This window comes from Centroberyx gerrardi, chromosome 17 (genome assembly GCF_048128805.1).
Source record: "Centroberyx gerrardi isolate f3 chromosome 17, fCenGer3.hap1.cur.20231027, whole genome shotgun sequence".
Lineage (NCBI taxonomy): Eukaryota > Metazoa > Chordata > Actinopteri > Beryciformes > Berycidae > Centroberyx > Centroberyx gerrardi.
The window spans coordinates 19,380,875-19,401,420 of NC_136013.1; the positions used below are offsets into that span (position 1 = coordinate 19,380,875).

At 42.9% G+C, this 20,546-nt stretch overlaps 3 protein-coding genes across 4 annotated transcripts in view; 2 read left to right on the top strand and 1 right to left on the bottom strand.

Moving 5' to 3' along the window:
* The window catches only part of crybg1a (crystallin beta-gamma domain containing 1a), a 40,495-nt gene extending 39,161 nt beyond the window's left edge, over positions 1-1,334 (top strand). Inside the window, exon 23 of the mRNA XM_078289345.1 lies at positions 320-1,334. Coding sequence (XP_078145471.1) covers positions 320-408 — 89 coding nt within the window. The 3' untranslated portion in view covers positions 409-1,334. The remainder of the gene's footprint in view (positions 1-319) is intronic.
* Positions 1,335-3,829: 2,495 nt separating this feature from the next.
* On the bottom strand, positions 3,830-14,745 carry rtn4ip1 (reticulon 4 interacting protein 1). Of its 2 annotated transcripts, XM_078289599.1 has the most exons (10): positions 14,232-14,353; positions 14,035-14,126; positions 13,497-13,648; positions 11,654-11,722; positions 10,996-11,120; positions 10,559-10,607; positions 9,775-9,911; positions 9,189-9,372; positions 4,474-4,566; positions 3,830-4,062 (listed from the first exon to the last, which is right to left on the bottom strand). In XM_078289599.1, exons 2-10 carry the CDS (start codon positions 14,039-14,041, stop codon positions 3,934-3,936), a joined length of 945 nt encoding a protein of 314 aa, XP_078145725.1. In that variant the 5' UTR covers positions 14,042-14,126; positions 14,232-14,353; the 3' UTR covers positions 3,830-3,933. The 2 variants fall into 2 exon arrangements, with proteins under 2 accessions (XP_078145725.1, XP_071761876.2); XM_071905775.2 differs by lacking the exon at positions 14,035-14,126 and having other exon boundaries at positions 14,232-14,745.
* Positions 14,746-14,887: 142 nt separating this feature from the next.
* On the top strand, positions 14,888-20,228 carry qrsl1 (glutaminyl-tRNA amidotransferase subunit QRSL1). Its single transcript, XM_071905774.2, has 11 exons — positions 14,888-15,010; positions 15,332-15,491; positions 15,579-15,677; positions 15,768-15,864; positions 16,004-16,165; positions 16,476-16,651; positions 16,830-16,942; positions 17,442-17,634; positions 18,658-18,775; positions 19,053-19,258; positions 19,713-20,228. Exons 1-11 carry the CDS (start codon positions 14,987-14,989, stop codon positions 19,928-19,930), a joined length of 1,566 nt encoding a protein of 521 aa, XP_071761875.2. The 5' UTR covers positions 14,888-14,986; the 3' UTR covers positions 19,931-20,228.
* Positions 20,229-20,546: the final 318 nt, after the last annotated feature.

Sequence of the window (20,546 nt, forward strand, 5' to 3'; positions counted from 1 at the left end):
TTAGCAGAAACTCCCACAACGCAGACAATGTGCTCCCATATTGACTCTTTATGATCAGATAATAACTACTATTAACTTTTCTAACAGTACTTGCTCCATACTAAGCCTAGTTGTTTTAGGAAAATGTCAGCTGCCTCTTCTTCAGTCATAAAAAAAGCGGTCCACGTCATGCAGTCCCCTCTGAAAGTTTACTTTTCATGTAAAAATCTGCGGAATAGTGTGAATGCATCCGAACCAGAGTTTATTCGGCCTTGACTGTCTCATGGTGTGCAATAAGGAAGAAAAAAAACTGACTGTTTTTATGGTCTGTGTTTCCCAGGTGGTCAACAGTATGACAAGAACCAGGTGATCCTCAACACATTTGATGAGAGGAAACTGAACCAAAAGTGGTCATTGGAGATTCTGTAATGGGCCTCAACTCTCCAGACAAACTCTGCCATGGGCCTCAGAGCCCTCTGATGCAGCTCTGCCAGAGGACTGAGCTCTCTACTGCAGTTCTGCCAGGGGACTGAGCTCTCTACTGCAGCTCCGCCAGGGGACTGAGCCCTCTGCTGCAGCTATGCCAGGGGACTGAGCTCCATGCAGCTCCATTGTGGAACCCACACACAGAGAGTTTTCATGCTAACATCCATAATGTGATATTTTGGTTCATTTCTTGTTGAGGGTGAGCGTTGCCAATGCATCAACAAAGGAACTATTAACCAGAATGTAATAACATAGCGCTTGATGCAGGTGAGATGTCGAAATCCGGGCATAGCAAACCTTTCATTAGTATTGTCTGTTTTCTAGAATGAATGTAAAAATGTTAGGACAGTTGTTTTGTTTACCTCTAACACAGTATGCCAAAGAATCCATGTACCCCTCCCCCTGTATTCACTGCACTTACTGAGAACTCAGCCCTGTATTGATGCTGCATCAATCTCATCTCCTTTATGGTACTTTTCTTCTACATGGTTTCAGTGTCTGTTTTCTGATCATACTTTCATATCGTCAGCTGTGTTGAAAAAAGTAAATATATTCTGTATATTGATAGCAGTAATATGAAGTTACACGGACCAAAGATGTTTTTAGGCAAAGATGTTTTCCTCTTGTAATTACTGTAGATCCACAATGATCTATTGTAAAGTTTTGATATCTCTCTAGGATTTAGGTTTTTACATAAACTGTAGTTTACAGCAGTAGGTTGCACATAAGCATCAGGTGTATACGTTTAAGATTAGATCCATTTCAAGATCTGCAGTAATGATGCTTACCACTGTTTTGAATTGACTGTAAATATGTGAATGTTCCAAGAGAAAGCTGTTACATATGAAAATAATAAAGATGTGATTTTCGTTCGTGCATTGTTTTTGGAGAGGCAAGGGTTGATATATTATCTTTGCTTTCTTCACATGTTAATTTACTATAGATATGTAGATATAAAACTCACAGACAATTTGCCAAAATAGCTGCATTTATACTGAAGGCCGAGTGACAAATCTGATCTTCTGGCCACATTGGTTAGCTTGGCATGACTGGATCCAAGGCACTCTTCTCACAAAAAAGCCTTTATTTTAATGGCTAATGCATGGCATAAACAGTGAGGAAGGCCATCATGTGCTGCAAAGCATAGGTGCAGGGTTTTAATGTTTATGCCATGCATTAGCTATTAAAATAAAGGCTTTTTAACTTGGTTTAAGTTAACGTATCCCAGAGTTTCACCTACCATTGAATAGATGTGTTGGGTTACTCTGCCTTAAGGAGCTGCTCACCCTAAGCATTTCATTAGTCTGGGTTTTAATACAGAGTTTTAGTGTCCCATGATGGAATAAACGCTGTTTCAGAGGATTTTACAAAAATGACACAAATAAAATTCTGTGGGAAACACTTAGAATCTGGAATTTTTAGGCATAAAATAGTCAAATTTAAAGATATTATCAGCACAAAAGGCAGCTAAATAGAGAAACTTTGTTTATCACCCTAACATTTTTAGTCCACAACATCTGAGACATATTAAGCCATTTCTTTCATTAGGAAACACAAAGATCACCAAACATCTGCCAACCAGGGCAAAATCTGAACCTGTCAGGCTCACTCTGAAGTCAGTAACATGACACCTAACCAGAGCCAGCAGCCACATTCACTGCAGTGCTATCAGATCCATCATCAGCTGTACACAAATACACTGTATGAAAGAATAACATCTTCTGTTACCATGAACAGGTGAACTAGTGACTCACTTTCTCTCTCTCTCTCTCTCTCTCACACACACACACACACGTGATCAAGTAGACTGACTCTGTGTGTGTGTATTGGGCACAAGTTATTCTTAGACAAAAAAAATCTTACATGAAAACAAACCAAAGAGAAAGTCTATATTGTCCAATACATGACTTTTAATAAAAGGCCAATCTATCGGTTAGTGATATATCAGTCTAATCCTAATACATACATTTTATGTATTAAGGGTGAAGACTGTGAACACGGAAGAAGATGGAAAATCATCAGGTTTCATTTCATGGTGTCGTGTTTTATGGTATCAGAACTGGCAAACACATCAGGAAGCCAAACACCTGTAATATGGAAGATCTTTTTTCTGGTGTACAACTAGCCCAGATGCTCTGTTACTGCTTCACAACAAAGTAGTTCTCAACCCCATTGATCGTGGCCTTATACTGATAAATATATTTTTAATTTACTTGAATATCTTGCTTTCTCCTTTAGATACTGTGCTGATTTAGTTTAAAAAATAAATTACGGCTTCAATAATTTCACAACAAAACTTGATATGAACTGCATGCAACTGACACTTATGAGTCATGATGGAAAGTCCAAAACATTGCTTGTTTTGGCCTCATCTCATGAGGACATTTAAATCATGTAGAAGGATGTACTGTAGGTGTTATGGAGGCGACGGTCAGACGTGTTCCACTGCGCTCCTGACCAAGCAGGCAAACAAACAAAAAAACAAACCTTGGCCATGCTGTGATTCCCCCAGGCAGAACGGCACACAGTGGCGCCACCTCTACATGACAAGACCCTTTTTATACTGTCATGCCGCAGTAGAATAAGAAGCTGAAATAAGAAGTGTGTTGATTTAGAGCTGTGAACTGCCTGGCTGAACTGCCACAGTCTTGATCTGTGTGGTTCTGCTGCTCAGTGCATGTATTAGGCTGACATTGTCTTAATTAATTTAAAACTGACAATTAAAGAAGGATACTAGATGATTGCGCCTAATAACTGACATTACCAAATAACTTTGCTGCATCCATTTTATTTTCCTCCTAAATCTAGGTGAACTGGAAGGAGCACCATATCAGGATTGTTCAGTACTATTGGGGTTCTGTGCAAGGTCTGCAGACTGCAGGTACCATTACTATGATGTTACTGTATGTTCTCATTACGCTGATGTCCACATAGTAAGTTAACTTGTGCTGATGAGCAAATATTTCCTCACTGTCTTAAGGCTTTTGGTTACAAGCACAGTTCATGTTGCACCAGATATGTGTAAGTTTAATTTAATCTACTTGATCAATAGTATGACTTAGCTTGACTTGCTAGAGTTTTGTATTCATGGCTACCCAGTTCTCATCATTGGGTAAATAAACCAACAGGCAGATCTCCCAAAAACTTCCTTCAAGTCCCTTACAATACACATTTCCAAATATTTTAAAGACCCAGTTCCAGTTTTTTTTATGTATATAGCACAATCTCTTTCTTTACTTATATCTCTGTAGGCTACATTGATTGACGGTAATGTTGAGAAAGTGTGGCAAGCAAAAATAGCAGTAATCAAGTTTATTTCCTCAGCTGATTATATCAGGCAATTCCCTCAGATCTCACACTCAAATTCAGTTTTACCATTTATTTTATATGCAGACAGTTATAACACATTCTGCACACCGGCATATATAATCTCATAGGATGTCAGTAATTGTATGAGGGGCGTCAGTGCTATGAGTCGTCTCCGTCTCCTCGGCTGATCTGGACCACAGTCTTCCCTCGGGCGTGGCCCTCCTCCACCTTCTGGAAGGCCTGGGGAACCCGGGAGAAGGGGAACTGCTCCTCCACCACTGCCCGGATCTGGGGAACAGATACAGAAAGGATGAGAAGGATGAGGTCACAGGGTTTGTTGAGGCAGAAAGCTTCGGTCTCCCCAACTTCCACAAATGACAAATTCGGTGAGGGAAGCCACGCTCAGTTGATGTGATTTCCTTCAGAAGGTGAAAAACATCTGGAGTGTTTCGCAGTTGTATGTGAGCCTTCTTCGATACCGAATTCTCCAAAATAAAGCTGATGTGTGCGTCTGTGAACAAAATCCAATTTTCCAAGGTAGCTGCTTTCCAGTGTCCATTTCAACTTTGAAACCTATCAAAGGTGCAGCTGAGTTGGAGAGAGTGAGGATATCAAACATATTGATCACCATGAGGAGACAACTTCTAACGATCGCCATAGAAAAAACTGGTGCAAAATCAGAACAGTCCGGTACCCTACCTGTCCTGCATCCACCATTTCACTTATGTCGTCCAGTGCAGGGCCACTGGGTGCGAAGAAGCCCCAGCGGTAGTGAACTCCCTTAGTCAGGTGCTGGAAGAAACCGGATGAGAGAAAAAGGCATGAGGAGGGACTAAACCGATAACTTCACTTCATAACTTTGTTTACTTTGCGCGTAAGCTGGAAAAATAAAAGGAAAATTCAACAAAAAATAAAAACAATATCATGTGATGCACACTATGAAGCAGTAGATTGAGTGGCAGTTTTCTAGCCACACCATGAAAATACCATGAAACCATGTGAAAACATAAATACCGGTAGCGTAGTTAATAATCAAGAAACACAACCTTGAAATTTTTTTTTTATTTTTTTATTCCAAAAATTCTAAATACATATCTAGCAAGCCAACATGACCCATACGCATTGCCTTTATTCTCTTCTAATTAATTACTTTCCTTAACCATTATGGCACACTGACTGCACCACCCAAATAATAACACCACACTTCCATCCACCAACTATAACCCAAAACTGGCTCAACCGCTGGGATTCCCTGGCCCCAAGCGCTACTGTCCCACACACTGTACACTCCCTTTGATTTTTTCATAATTAGATGACACGTTCCAATTCCTCAAAGTAGGCCTGGATCAAAAGAAAGAGCCTTAAAGTGTGTCAGGCGGCTGGGTGAGGACGCAGCCCACTTTCAGACTCCGTCCCCATTCAGCCTGGGTGGGATTCCCGGGAAGCCGCTACAAAAGGAAAAATGACTTGTCTCCGTCCTTTGTTGTGTTTGTGCATGTGTGTGTGTGTGCATCTGTGTAGGGGTTTTAGGTATAAAGGAGTTACTTAACATGTTGCCTTCAGGCCCATTTGGAAATGAGGACACTTCGACTGCCAAACCAGTTGTCGGCGCTCTAGTTTTCCTTTTAGTTTCAAACGTATATGTGTGTGTGTGTGTGTGTGTGTGAAAAAGGAGCCGTGAAAGCTGGAGGTGTGTATCGCTGCTTCCTGTCTATGAACCCACAACGGTACATCCCTCTCCCATTCTTTTCTGCTTTCACTTGTCAATATCCTGCCGTGCATGTGTCTTTCTGTACATTATGTATGCATGCACTGCACATATATATGTCCCGTACACACTGAAGCAAGAAATTTGGCACCAATAGAAGCTTGTCTTGGGCCCAAACAGTTACACAGTCAGTGTTAATTAAACTCAACACTACGCCAGTGTTTATTTATGTTCACACCCATCATTCAACACTTTAGACAGATACTCATATCAGCTCTATGAGTGAGCAAACACATTTCCAATCAACACTTGTCAACTCAAATTAATTGCCACTGAACAATCAACACTTACTAACACTGGATAATTTGCTGTGCATCTTGGGTCAAAGCACCCAAGCCCATGTTGCTCTCTTCCTTTAAAAGCCCAAAAGCCATTTCAATTCCTAATAAGTGTGAATCTTTGCTGTGTCAGTCTGGCTCACTGGATATCTCCAATTTATCTGATTGCAGAGACAGTGTGAGTGCTAGCAGAAGACAAAGCTGTTGTAACCTGGAGCCTCCCAGTGGGAGAGCGCCTCTCCCTTTCTTACTGAAATGACTGCACCTACAGTCTCTGCAGCACAAGCTCTGACCGTAGGGAAAAACACACAAAAATCAGCTGAGCGCTCCACAATTGAATGGTGTCCGCTTTGTTGTCTCAGCGCCTGGAGGCGTGGTGTGTGTTTGTGTGTGTGTGTGTGTGTGTGTATGAGTTGGGTGTGGGTGTATGTAGGCCATTCAGGTGTCCAGTGTGTGTGTGTGTGTGTGCTGGAAAGAAGGCGCCATGAAGGCATCGCAGCAGATGACACAGTATCCTCTCTGGTTACACTTGGAAAGAGGAGATTTGAGCAGGAGGTGCTAGTGAGTACGACACCATACACGGATGGCTGTTCGTTTAAAGCCTCTATTCAAATGATACTTACAGTATGGAAAGCAAGAAACGGCCAACTCTTTCCCCAAGATCTGCATATTTATACACCATCACTCTCTCTTTCAAACCCTGGGGCAAACCCCTCGGTTAAAGACTGTCACCTCACTTTGCATTTAGTGGGGGAAAAAAAAAACACAACACGGCAAGTGTATCTGGGGCTGCCCCGCGCCATTAGAACCCTCCATCCGCACTCCTTTTCTGAAGTTTCTATTTCATGAGTACTTCTAGTTGAGCTTTACTTGAAAAACTCTCTATTCTCGTCAAAAGAGCCACTGACAATTTCTTTGGTGTTACTAAAGTCACGATGAAATGAAATACGACTTTTTCACCTGGTTGGCTAAATTCTCCACATCGTACCGTACACCCATTTAACAATAAATGGCAAAATGTTATATAAAATTTTTATTTTCTCATATTTTTCTATCCAAACCATATTACTTTGACTTCCTGGAAATCGGCATGTTTCTAGCAAATGACTTCAGCCAGTAGGCGCAACATGGTACGCCGGTGTATTTTTGGCCGTTCGCCCCCGAAAACCCTTTCCTCTTCCCTAAAACAACATGGGCTGCGTGGCTGGAAGTGATTCATTGAATAATCCCTAATTTGTGACAGCTCAGTGTGATGCACAGAGCAAGTCTGAACTTTCAAACAACAGTCCCTCCTCGAGTTGTTTCCGCCACCAACATCCTGTTTCAACCAGAAATTCGCCGAATTATGGAGGCAAGACGCCATCCAACTGCCATTTCCTTGTGACTTAAAATACACATGACGCAGAAATGCATCTGAAATCATTTGCAATTTAAACGAATGTTTATGTCACTTCCCCCTCTAAGTACAAGTGGGGTGCATTTGAGTGAATCAGTACATTACGCCACAATATGTGCCTTTTATAATCAACTTGACTAATGAAATAAGGCCTAAAAATTTGCCTTTGAGTTTAACCAAACACTTAACCAAAAAGGAAGGCAAGGTGAAAGTTTTTTGTCCACTTGCTCAAACCCCAAGTGATGAAATAATACTCTTTTTTCTAACAGCGTACTGTAGAAAAAGACACTCCCTGAACCACAGTCAAACACCTTAAAGTCAGTACATACTGTGGATTCTGTGGTCGAGAGTCGAGTGGAAACACAGAAGTGGTGACAGTGATGCACAGATGTGACACACACACACACACACACACACACACACACACACACACACACACACACACCGCAAATGCACTGCACCAACCAGAGATGTGTGCTGCAGTCACTGTGGCCGCACTGACAGGATGCCAGAGTTAAGAATACAAGCTCAGGGTGTGTGTGTGTGTGTGTGTGGGGTAAAGGGTGTTATATTTTACCTTATATGACTATATCAGAGCATAAGCTGCATTGATGAAGTGACAGTTTAGAAAGGATGCTTTAATCTGGGCCACACTGGCTCAGATTTGGAGCGGTAGCCTGGTCCAAAGTGTCCAAAGTGGAGATAAACATTTTTTTTTTGGATCATTACTACTTTTAAATGATTTAACTAACGATGTTTTTAACTATTCTGCAGTTAAATATGATGCTACAATATGGGTTGTGCACTTCATACTATGCACTTTAGTAACAGGGTTATATTGTATGTAATTTATAGTATGTACTTTATCTTGATATGTGCATGTCACCTGAGGATTGTTGACAACAAAACACTGAAACACTGAAACTGTATTGCTGCACACTATGCATTTGATTGTAATAGTTTTACCATGTGATATGATTGTGTGCTGAATGTTGAAATAAATGTTGTAACTGTTTTTAAGATGGAAAACAAATTGCCTCAATGACGACCTTAACGTTTTGTAATCTAATCTGTTCAGACTACCAGCCGCAGGAGTCAAAGTTACTGGAACACAACCTATCACCACATCTGTGGCGTTGAGAATGAACAGTTTCCTTTCTCATCAGACGTGAAATGATTAGATCATTTCTACACCACTCACTCCGACACAGATCAGTTGTGTAATTGGTTATTTCTCACATTATGTAGAGGTGTATCATCGTGTTTCTGTGCATTTGTCCGTCCACCAAGATGCGACTGTTCAAGAGAGCCATGATGCAACATCAGAAAAACAGAGTGTCTGTGGGGCCGTGGAACAAAAGTGAATCCACTTCAAGCACAGTCTCTATACTGGTTGTGATTACTCAAAGGCCAGTAGGAGTTATAAAGGGCCAAGTCATTGTTGCTGTCCTGTGACCTAACTAACTGAACTGAGTGACGTGATGATACCATGATTTAGGCTGATTTAGGCCAATACTGATACTGATATTTTTGGACTGACACTGCCAATAGCTGATATTTTGTGCTGATATCCAATATCTTTAGATTTGACAATTTTTGTACCAAAAATTAAAAAAAAACATTTTTTTCAGTGTTTCTCTGAGAATTCTTCTTCTTGTTAGGGTGGAAATGCCCGAAACAGCATTTAGACCATGGGACTCTCCATTGAAACTCCATTGGAACCTACAATAATATTACTCCTCCTCCTCCTCTTCCGACTATGACTAATAATGATAATAATAATGATAATAACAACCACATATTCATGCATACTTGTGTGGAATTTAATCAAAATGTTGCATTAGAACCAGTGTGATCAATTCTACAATAAATATGTAATCAAACTGCTTCATACCCATCATATGATTTTTAATAAAAGGCCAATATCAGCCCAATACATCAGCAAACCAACACATCGGTCTACCATGGTTACCTTGAGGGCCTTGGTGGCCACGGTGACGCCGGTCTGCAGCATGCCGTCAGCTATGCCCAGCAAGTCGGTGTTCTGCAGGAATGGAGTTACAAGGGTGACGTACTTGGCGCCGCTCCAGGGCTTGAGCAGACCCAGCGCCCACTGCTCCGTGGCCCCGCCCACATTATCCAGGATCAGGTCAAACCTTGTGAGGAGCGTAGGGGGGTGGAGAAAGAGACACAAACAGTCAGAGAGAGAAAAAAAGGGGGGAGACAGAGAGAGATTGAGCATAACAGAAAAAGTAAATGAGAGAGAAAGAGGTGTAGGTGTGGGAAGGAAAGGATGAGTGGGCAGTTAATATGACAGAAGTGGGGAGACAGAAAGTTGGGTGTGAACACATTCATTAGAAAGGCTGAAGGGCTCGGTTTTCCCACACTAATGAGCAGACTGCAGCTATTGGGTTTCGAAGTCATTGATACACACACACCAACTCCAATCCAACACCTACCAGAATGAAAAATGAGTAGAGGTGTGAGAGAGGGAGAGAGAGAGAGGGAGAGAGAGAGAGTGTGAGTATGTGTGTGGTATGTGTGTTTTTTTCGCTCACTTCTCCAGTGCGCCGAGTGGCACCTCAACAGGCACGGCAGTGTAGTCCACCACATGGTCCGCCCCCAGTCCCCTTACCAGCCGCTCGGCATTCTGGGAGCAGGTCACAGTCACATGGGCCCCCCACGCCTTCAGCATCTGGCCACAACATTATCATGTAAATAAATGACAAAAGACATTTTCTCTTCAATTATGACTGTATTTAATGAATAGATCATGTATCACCGTGGCTACAGAACATGACATAATTGTTCCTATCAACATTAGTGGAATGAATGAATAATATAAAATGTAAAATAAATTTACTTTTCTTGATGTCCTTGACTTCTGAACTTTTTGCAATTGGTTCAATTTCAAACAATTTTATATAACAAATACAAAAACAATATTATTTGTTTGGGTTTTTGCAGGATGAAGGAACTCATCCAGAGTTTTAGGCAAGTGCCCATAGCATTTATTATTGAGATCAAATGTTGCATCTGTGTAATGTGAGCTATTCAGGTCACCCAATAAGGTGTGGTGGAACACTTTGAAACCCCAGGTCATAAGGGTGTATTAAATATAACCCATCACGTTTTATGGAGCAGAATTTATATAACACCATTGTTCATCTGGTGCTTTGTGTTCTCCATTATCTAAACACTGCTGTTTCTTCTATGGCCACTGGTTGCATCATGCTCTTATACAAGTGGGAATATTTATTCATTTGTAGTGTGACACTTTAACTCCTCTACCTTGACCACCATCATCATCCTCCTCCTCCTCCTCCTCCTCATCATCAGTACCTGTATAGAGAATGTTCCCACTCCTCCGGATCCTCCGAGGATCAAAATCCTACAAGGAAGAGGGGAAAGAAAAAAAAGATATGCAAATGTGCCAACAAAAGTATCCATTCGGTCATCTACAGTATTCTCGGTCTGAATCTCCCTCAATAGGATTCATTTCAGTTGAACTCGGGGCTTCGGTGTGTAAAGACGGAGTCTGAGCCGCTGCCAGGAGGCCGGAGAATGTCCTCCAAGTGCTCATTACCAGCCGGGCCAGCAGAGGCTAAGCCCAGAGGGGAGCAGAGCGGGATAATGGGCTAGATCAAAGACAGGGAGCTTCTTTGGGATGGATGGGGAAGAATAACAAGCGGAAGGACACAAGGTGGCCTCATATTGTGTGTGTGTGTGTGTGTGTGTGTGTGTGTGTGTGCAGCAGTGTATAATCCCTGCTCCCTCACCGTTTCTTGGCACAGTTGTCCTTAGTGAGCCCACCCGTGTTGACCAGCGCCGACCAGGCAGTGGCCGCCACGTACGGGACGGCTGCCGCCTCCGCGTGACTCAGCGACTTCGGTTTACGGGACACCTGTCCTCGACACAATTATAATAGTAGCAGTTAATAATAATAGCAGCACCCCCCCCCCCCCCCCAAAACACCCACACAAAAGCAAACACACCTCTCACTGTGTGAAACCGGCCGAGTCATTATGAAAAAGCGGCTCGGTGCCAGCTCCAAGCTGTGCTCGCTGTCTGCCTGCCCAATTACTCCAGATTTAGGAGTTCCTCTCACGTGAAATGGTCGTAATGAATTGGTTTTTCATTAACGCGCTTCAGTGAGCAGCAGCACGCTGCCAAATTAGACCTGCAGGTTTCCCTTAAAACTCTGAAGGCAAAAATCTAGGAACGACCATGATATGCTTAAACTGATATGCTTTACTTCTGCTTGGACCCAAATAGTTGACTTTCACAGACAAGGAAAGGGGATGAAATTACACTTTTGCACACAGATAAGAGCTAACCTAACTAAATTGAACAAATTACAGAAGACATAAAACAAGCCATAACAACATTAGTCATAAGGCAGCAATGTACTATAGGAGTCCGACAGCTGAACAATACCTCATTGGCACTCAACACCACAAACTCTGCCAGGCTGCCCTGCTTCCATGGTGGGATAGCTGCCCACACCTGAGGGAGAGAAGCAATAACAGAATATTCATTAACCAAAGACAGAAACACTTCAGGGGGCACATATTTCTGCTTCATAATGTTCTCAGCCTCCCTCTCCATACAGTAGGTTTATATTGTTCTAATACAATGAGATTGTATTTCACTGTACAGTAATGTATCGGCCCTTCGGCCCAAAAGCAGCGCAGTTACGCAACCTGGTACAATGAGTCGCTCTACATTTCAGCGCTGCTTAGATTAGTCAACAAAAGTGTGGAGAGAGGAGACGGAAAGCAGGAAGCGTCCCTCTGTCAAGTCTTTTCTGAGTATGAGACTGGCATATGACTTCATGACAGGCCCATTAGAGGCCCAGCTGGCCTTCAGCCAAACACACACACACACACACACACGTATACCTGTATATGTGTGAGCAAGTCAAGGTTATTATGGTAAACTGAGACGAAAACTAACATTGTCGTAAATTTAAATAAAAATAAAAACTGACACTGCTTTGTCTACTTGTAAAACTAACTAAATAAATAATAAATATACATGAAATGTATATTTTCATCTTTTGGCTTATGTGCAAAAAAAGAGAATGAATTTTGGGCGGAGAATTTTGAAGTGGTCCCAACTTTAAGAGCATTGAAAAATTAATGTAAATACAGTTTACAGTTTTTTAAAAGAATTTATCTATGTTGCCAACATATACAAAACACCTGTTCTGAACTTCTATCATTATACTTTAAAAAATACCACCTCTACCAAAAATACTAAAACTAGAACTGAAACTAAATGAAAACTAAACTAAAACTAAACATTTGCAAAAACTACAACTACCAAACCCCACACTGAAAACCATGTAAAACTAAACTGAAATTGAAATAAAAATTGAAAACTCCCTTTCAAAATGAATGAAACGCACGAAAAATCCCAAACTATGAAAACCCTGGTGCAAGTGCATGCTTACATACACATACACACTCAGCATCCACTTTGATAGGAACAACTTTGGCCTCCAAGACAGCAGATTTTTTGGCGGCACATTCATGCTGCACTGTCATATTCCTGGAACCATTTTGAGAAGATGGAGCATCATCCTGACTTTGACTTTATTAATTCATGCTTGCAGTAGGGTATACTGAAAAAGCCGCAGAATTTTACATCAGTAACATTAAGATCATAAAACATGGACATAAAAAGGACACTTTTGTACACGTGAAACAAGACAAGGTAAAAAAAAAAAAAAAAAATAGAAATATGTTTACATACAAGATTACTAGGAATAAGTGGAGCTCAGACTATATTTTAAAACATGACAATGTAGCCTCTAGAGAGCTGTTCAAAGAGATAAAAAACATAAATAAGTAAATAAATTTGAGACCTTATCCTGCTGGAAGTTTCCATTTGACAAAGGACAGGGATGCAACGACAGCTGCAACGTTTAGGTACGCTGTGGTGTTCAAACGATGCTTAAACGCCCAGTTGCATGTTCTGAGATGCCCTTCTGCACACCACTGTTGTCCCTACTTGGCATTTGCGTGCTTGTGGCCTGCCGGTTTGCTTGAACAAGTCACGCCATTCTCCTCTGACCTTTCTCATCAACGAGGCGTTTGCGCCCACTGCTTCTGCCGCTGGATGTTTTGTGTTTACGGCACGCTGTCTGCATGTTTCACACTCAAACTTTATTCATACCTGGCTCACTGTCTGGGGGAGCAGGCTGCTGGCGTGCCTAATAAAGTGGATACTGAGTGTATATGCACACGTCTTTCCACTCCTTCTCCCCTCCATTTACCTCGTCCCCCTCTTTGAAGTACTTCACATCCAGGCCGCATTCCATGACGACCCCGGACACGTCCCTCCCCAGGATAAGAGGGAACTCGCTGCCCGTCTGCTTGATATTCAGAGGGTCTCTCTTCATGGACAGCGTGGCAGCACCATAACCACCTGCGTGGGTGAGATGCAGATAGAGACAGAGATGATGCAACTGTATATTGAAATTGGTAATTTTGCCTTTACACCGTATAAGATGCGATCTAGCTAATGAAATTTGGGTTTTGATGCCCTATACTCTCCGCCCGCGCACTGATTCATTTTGACTTTAACATCAAACCACAGTGCAGTGGAAAATTATAGACCTTCAACATTAATCAAACCACATTTGGGTTTTTTTTTTAAGCTGGGCTATGCGCTCACATGTCAGACTTCATTACCAGTGTGTGACCATTTGCTCTATTCACTGGCATTATCATCAGAATTAATTTATCATTGCCAGTAAAGTCTCTTGCATTTTTCTTAATCTCAGCCTATAGGCTTAAATCTTAGCTACATACCATTCATACTTCCCAGGGCCGAGTTTCCCAAATGAGTCTTAACAGTGGGATCAAGGCATTGGATGAAGGTGACTTTAGATGCCAAGATGTTTCTGTCAAATACAGACATGACTTTTTCTAGTGCAAATGGTATTCTGCTGTGAAGATGCAGACAATTTCAGTAAATTCAATACAATCTGGCAAGATATGTCACCCACCTCTCATACTGACATCGAGGGGGTTCAGTCCTGCTGCGTGCACTTTCACAATGACCTCATTGGGGTAGTGGATGATGGGGAAGCTGGCGTTTTTAGTGAACCGCAAGACGTCATTGCCTCCATATTTATCGATGACCCAAGCAGGCATAATAGTCATGCAACTGTGGGTAGTGCTGAACAGTCTTGTCTGGCTGCCATGCCTAGAAACTGAGGTGTTTACACTAGGTGCTTTACTGAGATAAGACAACCACCTGCTGCACACTAACTGTCTCAGAGAACTCATCATTCAACTCTTGAAAGACTAACAACTGTCAAATAAAATGCTGCACCTGGAAATCAGTAGTAATGCATTTTGCACTTGTTTTAAGCAGGGCAATCCGAACTGTACAGCCAGTTACGTTAGTGCAAGTCATATAAATCACGCTTTATGACAAGTGAATATTAACATTTTCATCTCATGCTAACAGATCTATTCATCTCGATAAATGCACTGATTCCAAGTCATTTCAAACACTGTGGAAGAACAAATGTCAACTTAGCTCTGTTCCTTAGCATGCCGCTTCCTTGTGTGACGTCGCGGACAGGGCTCGGCGCCTCCACCAATCAGAGCGCGGTTTTCTCAGCAGCTATCCAATCACTGCGCGCGATGTTCGACGTGGGCTCAGCGAAACAAACATGGCAGCCCCCTAGTGCTCCTCACACTGCACGAAGGTTGCTGTCAGTTTGAAAGGTTGTCACCGAAAAACATCGTAAATATGCTCAGCCTGACAATAAGGGAGGTTAGTACGACGGTTGCTTGTTTTACGACCTTATTTTTTCAATGTTTTTGTTTTACGTAATACGTTAGACGTTTCATATTGTAGCCAGGTTGCTAACTTTAGCTTTAGGATAACTTGCACAAAAGATTATTTTCCTCCTTAACGGGCTATACCCAATTTTTGTTATTGTCAGGTGCTCTCTTCCCTTCAGTATAGTCAGGGAAACTGTATAGTTGAAGAAAAATAGCAGAAAATATGAGCATGAATGAGAAAGTGCATGGGTGTGTTGCAGAAACAATGCAGACATGACATAGCTTCATGTGTTTCATCACTCCTCCCCAGGTGTCTTTGGCACTGAGGGAGGGAAGGATCTCACCGACAGAGCTGTGCAGGAAATGTCTGAACCGCATCAGGAAGACTCAGCACCTGAACGCTTACATCACCGTGACAGAAGAGCTGGCGCTGAAGCAGGCACAAGAGGCGGAGAGCAGGCTGCTGCAAGGTGTGGGGATATGTGTGTGTATGTGTGTTTCCCTCTGTTTTGTGTAAAGTCATTGGTGCTAACTGTGTGATGTTTTCTTCTTCTCAGGTGTTCCCAAAGGCCCTCTAGATGGAATCCCCTTTGCTGTCAAGGACAACTTCTGCACCGAGAATATCAAGACCACATGTGCTTCCAGGATGCTCAAAGGTCAGCAAAAGATACCATGTCTCATATTTCCCTCTATGTATCTATACCATTAGAACTGATAATGACAATTTTCCCTTACTTTGGCTACAGACTACAATCCACCATACAATGCTACAGTGGTCCAGAAGCTCCTTGACCAGGGGGCTGTTCTCATGGGGAAGACCAACATGGATGAGTTTGCTATGGGGTAAGGCCATCAGCATGAAGATCACAATAGCTCTCAACATACAGCATTTATTTTGGTAACATCCAGTAAGTTCCAAATCCAAATTTGAATTTTAAGTTGCTTTATAAAGCTGTTACTCCTATGTTTCTGTTCTCCCCAGTGCTGGCAGTACTGACGGGGCCTTCGGTCCGGTGAGGAACCCCTGGAGCTACGCTGCTCCCTACAGAGACCAGATGAGGACGGAGCCAGACTCTGACTGGGTCGTCACTGGAGGAAGTTCAGGAGGAAGCGCTGCGGCCGTGGCCTCACTCACCAGCTTCCTGTGCGTGAGACGGGGTCAGATCCCAAAACTGTTGCAAAGAAATAGAATAAAAAAATCTTTACATTTTTGATAGATTGGAGTCAAAAATGTATTTGCAAATGTAAAACAAAGTCATTTTGATTTGTTTTATGTTGCATAGGACATATTTTGATACCCCCCAAGTGATACGAGAGCAGTATAAGATGTATATTACCGCATAATTAAATAGCATGTTGCAGTAGCACAAGTCATAATATGTTAGTACAACAAATTAGGAACCGTCACCCATGTCCTAAGTGAAACCCTTTAACCCTTGGTGTCCTCCTGGCAGGGCTTTGGGTTCGGACACGGGCGGTTCTACCCGTAACCCAGGAGCGCTGTGCGGTGTCGTGGCCCTGAAGCCCACCTATGGCCTGGTGTCCCGGCACGGCCTCATCCCCCTGGTCAACTCCATGGACGTGCCAGGCATCATGACCCGGAGTGTCAATGATGCAGCCACTGTCTTGGGTAGGAAACTGGTGGCAGGTTCTCCTTTTCATTGCCTAATTTCCAAGCTAGGTTTCTACATAGCACAAGTGACACAAGATTGTGGTAAAAACATGCAACATCGCATGCGAGTCAGTTCCACACTGTTAGGCAATGGTTCTGTGGAGTTTATCTGGGATTTTGTTGATGTGTCACACAGGCGTCCTCCAAGGCCTTGATGTTAGAGATTCAACAACAGTCCCTAGTCCCTCATCACCTCCAGAGCTGCCTGAAGACTTTGATGTCAAAAACATCTGTCTAGGCGTTCCTAAGGTGAGCTTGGCTGTATATTAAATCATTATTTTCCATCTTATTAGCACACATTGGATACCTTATTTCCCTGCCCAGTCTGGCAGAATATATTTTTTCACACACCACAAGCATTTCATACATAAGATTTAAGGGTAGTTTACCATGACATGATATGGATGTGATATTCAAGACTTGCACCCACAAGTGTCTGATGGCACTTGGTGAATATTGTTTTCAAGATGGCAGTAAGTTAATTTTTGTTGTTAATAAATCAAGAGAAATTAAATCCATATACTATAAAGGATGACAGAGAATATCCAAACAGAGGCTCATGATGCAAAAAGAAGAATTTAATACATAAAGTGAGTAAAAAGGTGCAGTAACAAAAAAGTGATGGGGCCCATTTGTGTGCTAAATATCCAATATGCCTGAATGCTTCCTTTCCACTTTTCACTGTCTGATAAAGCAGAAACACATTCAGTTTGTAAAACTGCTTGTCTGATCTCTCTATGCGGGTCAGGAGTACCACGCCCCGGGGCTGTCCCAGGAGACGCTCGCACAGTGGAGTCGTGTTGCGGACATGTTTGAGAGGGCGGGGGCGCGGGTGGAGCAGGTGTCCCTCCCCCACACCCAGCACTCCATTGTCTGCTACCATGTCCTGTGCCACGCTGAGGTGGCGTCTAACATGGCCCGATTTGACGGCCTACAGTACGGTAAGGACCAGTCTGTGTTAAAGGTGCTGCGTGTAGCTTTTTACATTGTGTGTTACTGGGTCAGATTCTGCAGGGAATCTGCTGGATTGCTTTACGGCACAGAGGGAGATTGCTTTATGGCATAAACAGGAAGAGGGTGCTGGTCTTCCAGTGCAAATGGAGCTAAAGCTTTTAGAGCTTCTTGCAATTGCAGATGGCATAATGAGTGAAAGACCAATGGGGGGAATAAAACACTATCAGTTATCAGCTTCTTCTTGCTCTTCAATACAAATGCATGCACAGCAACGCTGGGGAGGCGAACAAGTAGCAAACTCTTAGCGCCAGGAACGATCATGTTTATGGGAAATGTGGTCTTTAATATTGAGAAGCACTAGCACCAACAATACCACTGGGGTGCGATAGAGGCTACCAATCGTCCCGACCATGATCTCATTTGTTATTCGATAATTATAATTATACCATTATACCAACTTCACAGAGAAGGAGCCAAAGTAGATCTAACTGATCCACAATCAGTCATAGAACAGAATGATGTTAACACAAACTTAAGGAAGCAATTCAAAGCACAAGACACCAATAGCAAGTTTTAGCAAGACATAGCAGCCTATCTAACCTACCCGGCACCACCAGCCTTAGACCGTCAATGCATACAAGGAAAAACTGCCAAGAAAACCTTATTAGGAAAATATGGAGGAGACCTTGGACGGGCCAAGTCAAAGATGGATCCCCCACCGCGACGGCTGAGCATGCAATAGGTGCCAGGACAAACAGTGGAATGGACATTAACATGGATAATGACAATGACATAAGAAAGCAGATGAGTCAAAGAGAAACATAATATGCAGAGTAGTCTGTCTTTCTTGGATCACTTGATCTGGTCTGGCTCAAGGGAATATCATCTAACACAAACAGACTAAAACAAACTGGGAGGATTATAATGATACTTGACTCATGCCTGCTTGTTTGAATATCGGAAGACAATGATGCTGATGACCTTGTTGACTTCTGTCCCGTCTCTGCCAGGCCACCGTAGCGAGGTGGACAGCTCGACGGAGGCCATGTACGCCTCCACCCGTCACGAGGGCTTCAACGACGTGGTGAGAGGGCGGATCCTGTCTGGGAACTACTTCCTGCTCAGACAGTAAGATCCTTCTCACGCTATTCACACAATCTGTCGCCGAATTCAAAGCACTTAATAGTTGAGAGCTTGAGTGTCTCTTTATTGCTTTGACCTTTTGTCTGCTGTCAGATCTCTGTTGTCATGGGAATATGACAAAGAGGAGAGGTGAGGGCGTTTATACTGCAATATGCACGACTTGCAGATTCGGTTATTGGCCAAGCGGCCTTTCATGAGATTCAAGAGAAAAATAAAATTGTATGGCGGGGGTTGAATAAGCTGTTGACACTCGTTTTCCCAGAAACTACCAGCACTACTTCGTGAAGGCGCAGCAGGTTCGCCGGCTGATCGCGGACGATTTCGAGCGCGTGTTCCGGTCCGGCGTGGACGTGCTGCTGACGCCCGGCACTCTGGCCGACGCGGCGCGCTACGCCGACTTCACACAGGAAGACAACCGAACGCGCAGCGCCCAGGAAGATGTCTTCACCCAGCCTGTCAACATGGCAGGTACAGAGAGACAGTTGTATTATGCATGCATGTACAGGATGTGAACGTGTGTATGAACGGATACACTCATACTACACATGCACACACACACTCCCATAAGTTATTTTTCCCTCATCCTACCACAAAGGCACACTGAACTAACGTTATCATGAGATTCAATAGAGAAATGAGTGTTTCTGTGAGCAAAGGCAGTTCTTTAAAAGTTATGTTCACTTTGTAAATCAGTCAGGAGAAACTTCCTAACTCGGTCAACCCATTGTAATTTCAGCTCAGATAAAAGTTTCCCTCAACACAGCTGATCCTTAACGAGGGGTGTTTCAGTTCGAGGGCAGTTAAAGTTTCACCCACCTTTTATCGCTCTCCAAACTAACCTTTAAATAACCTTGAGATCCTAATCTCTGCTTTTCCTTGAACTCTCTTTCAACCCCCCTTTTTTTTTTTTTTGTTGCCACAGGTCTCCCTGCCATTTCTGTGCCAACTGCTTTATCAAGCCGGGGCCTTCCCATTGGCCTACAGCTTATAGGCCCCGCCCTCCAAGACAGGAAGCTGCTTGCTGTAGCCCAATGGATGGAGCGGAGGGTTGGGTTTCCCTCCATCAGTGACCATGGAGAGTCCAGCGAGAGGAGAGGTGACACGGGTGTGACCAAAAGGGAGCAGACTTCAGCTGTGTGAAGAGAGCTATGGGCTAAAGTAACTATTGACAAAGTCGCTAAACACAGGCACACTTATTAGACTTATGATGCAATCATGATGGACATGTATTGCCTGTAAAAGGCCTTTTCTGGAGTTTCATCACTGACATGCCTGCTTCCTTGATGGTATGAAACAGTGACCACAAACAACAAACTTTCATCCACTGACTATTTTAAAACATGCATCATATTTGGAGGGAGATGACGTTCAGCCCATGGCATGTGCTACTGTGTTTGTGACCTTAGGGTGATGTCATTAAATAAATGCAAGTCGGGTAGATTATCTTGACAGAGTGATATTCTATTTTTTAGCAAACGTCCGCGTTCAGACGTTGTTATGGAGAGGAGGGAGGGTTCTCTTTGCTCTGTCTTATCAGTTTCTGTGTAGCCTTGAAGGTCTTGAACCTGCTTTACACACACACACACACACACACACACACACACATTCACCACTGAAAACCTGCTGTCTGCCTAAATGGACTTCTGTTTACTTCTCGGATGAAAAATAACCTTTCAGAGGCTCTGGAACATATGTTTCTTGGTGCTGCAGTGGGTGCATTAAAATGGTTTTTAATGGGTTTTTAAGTTGTTTTTTT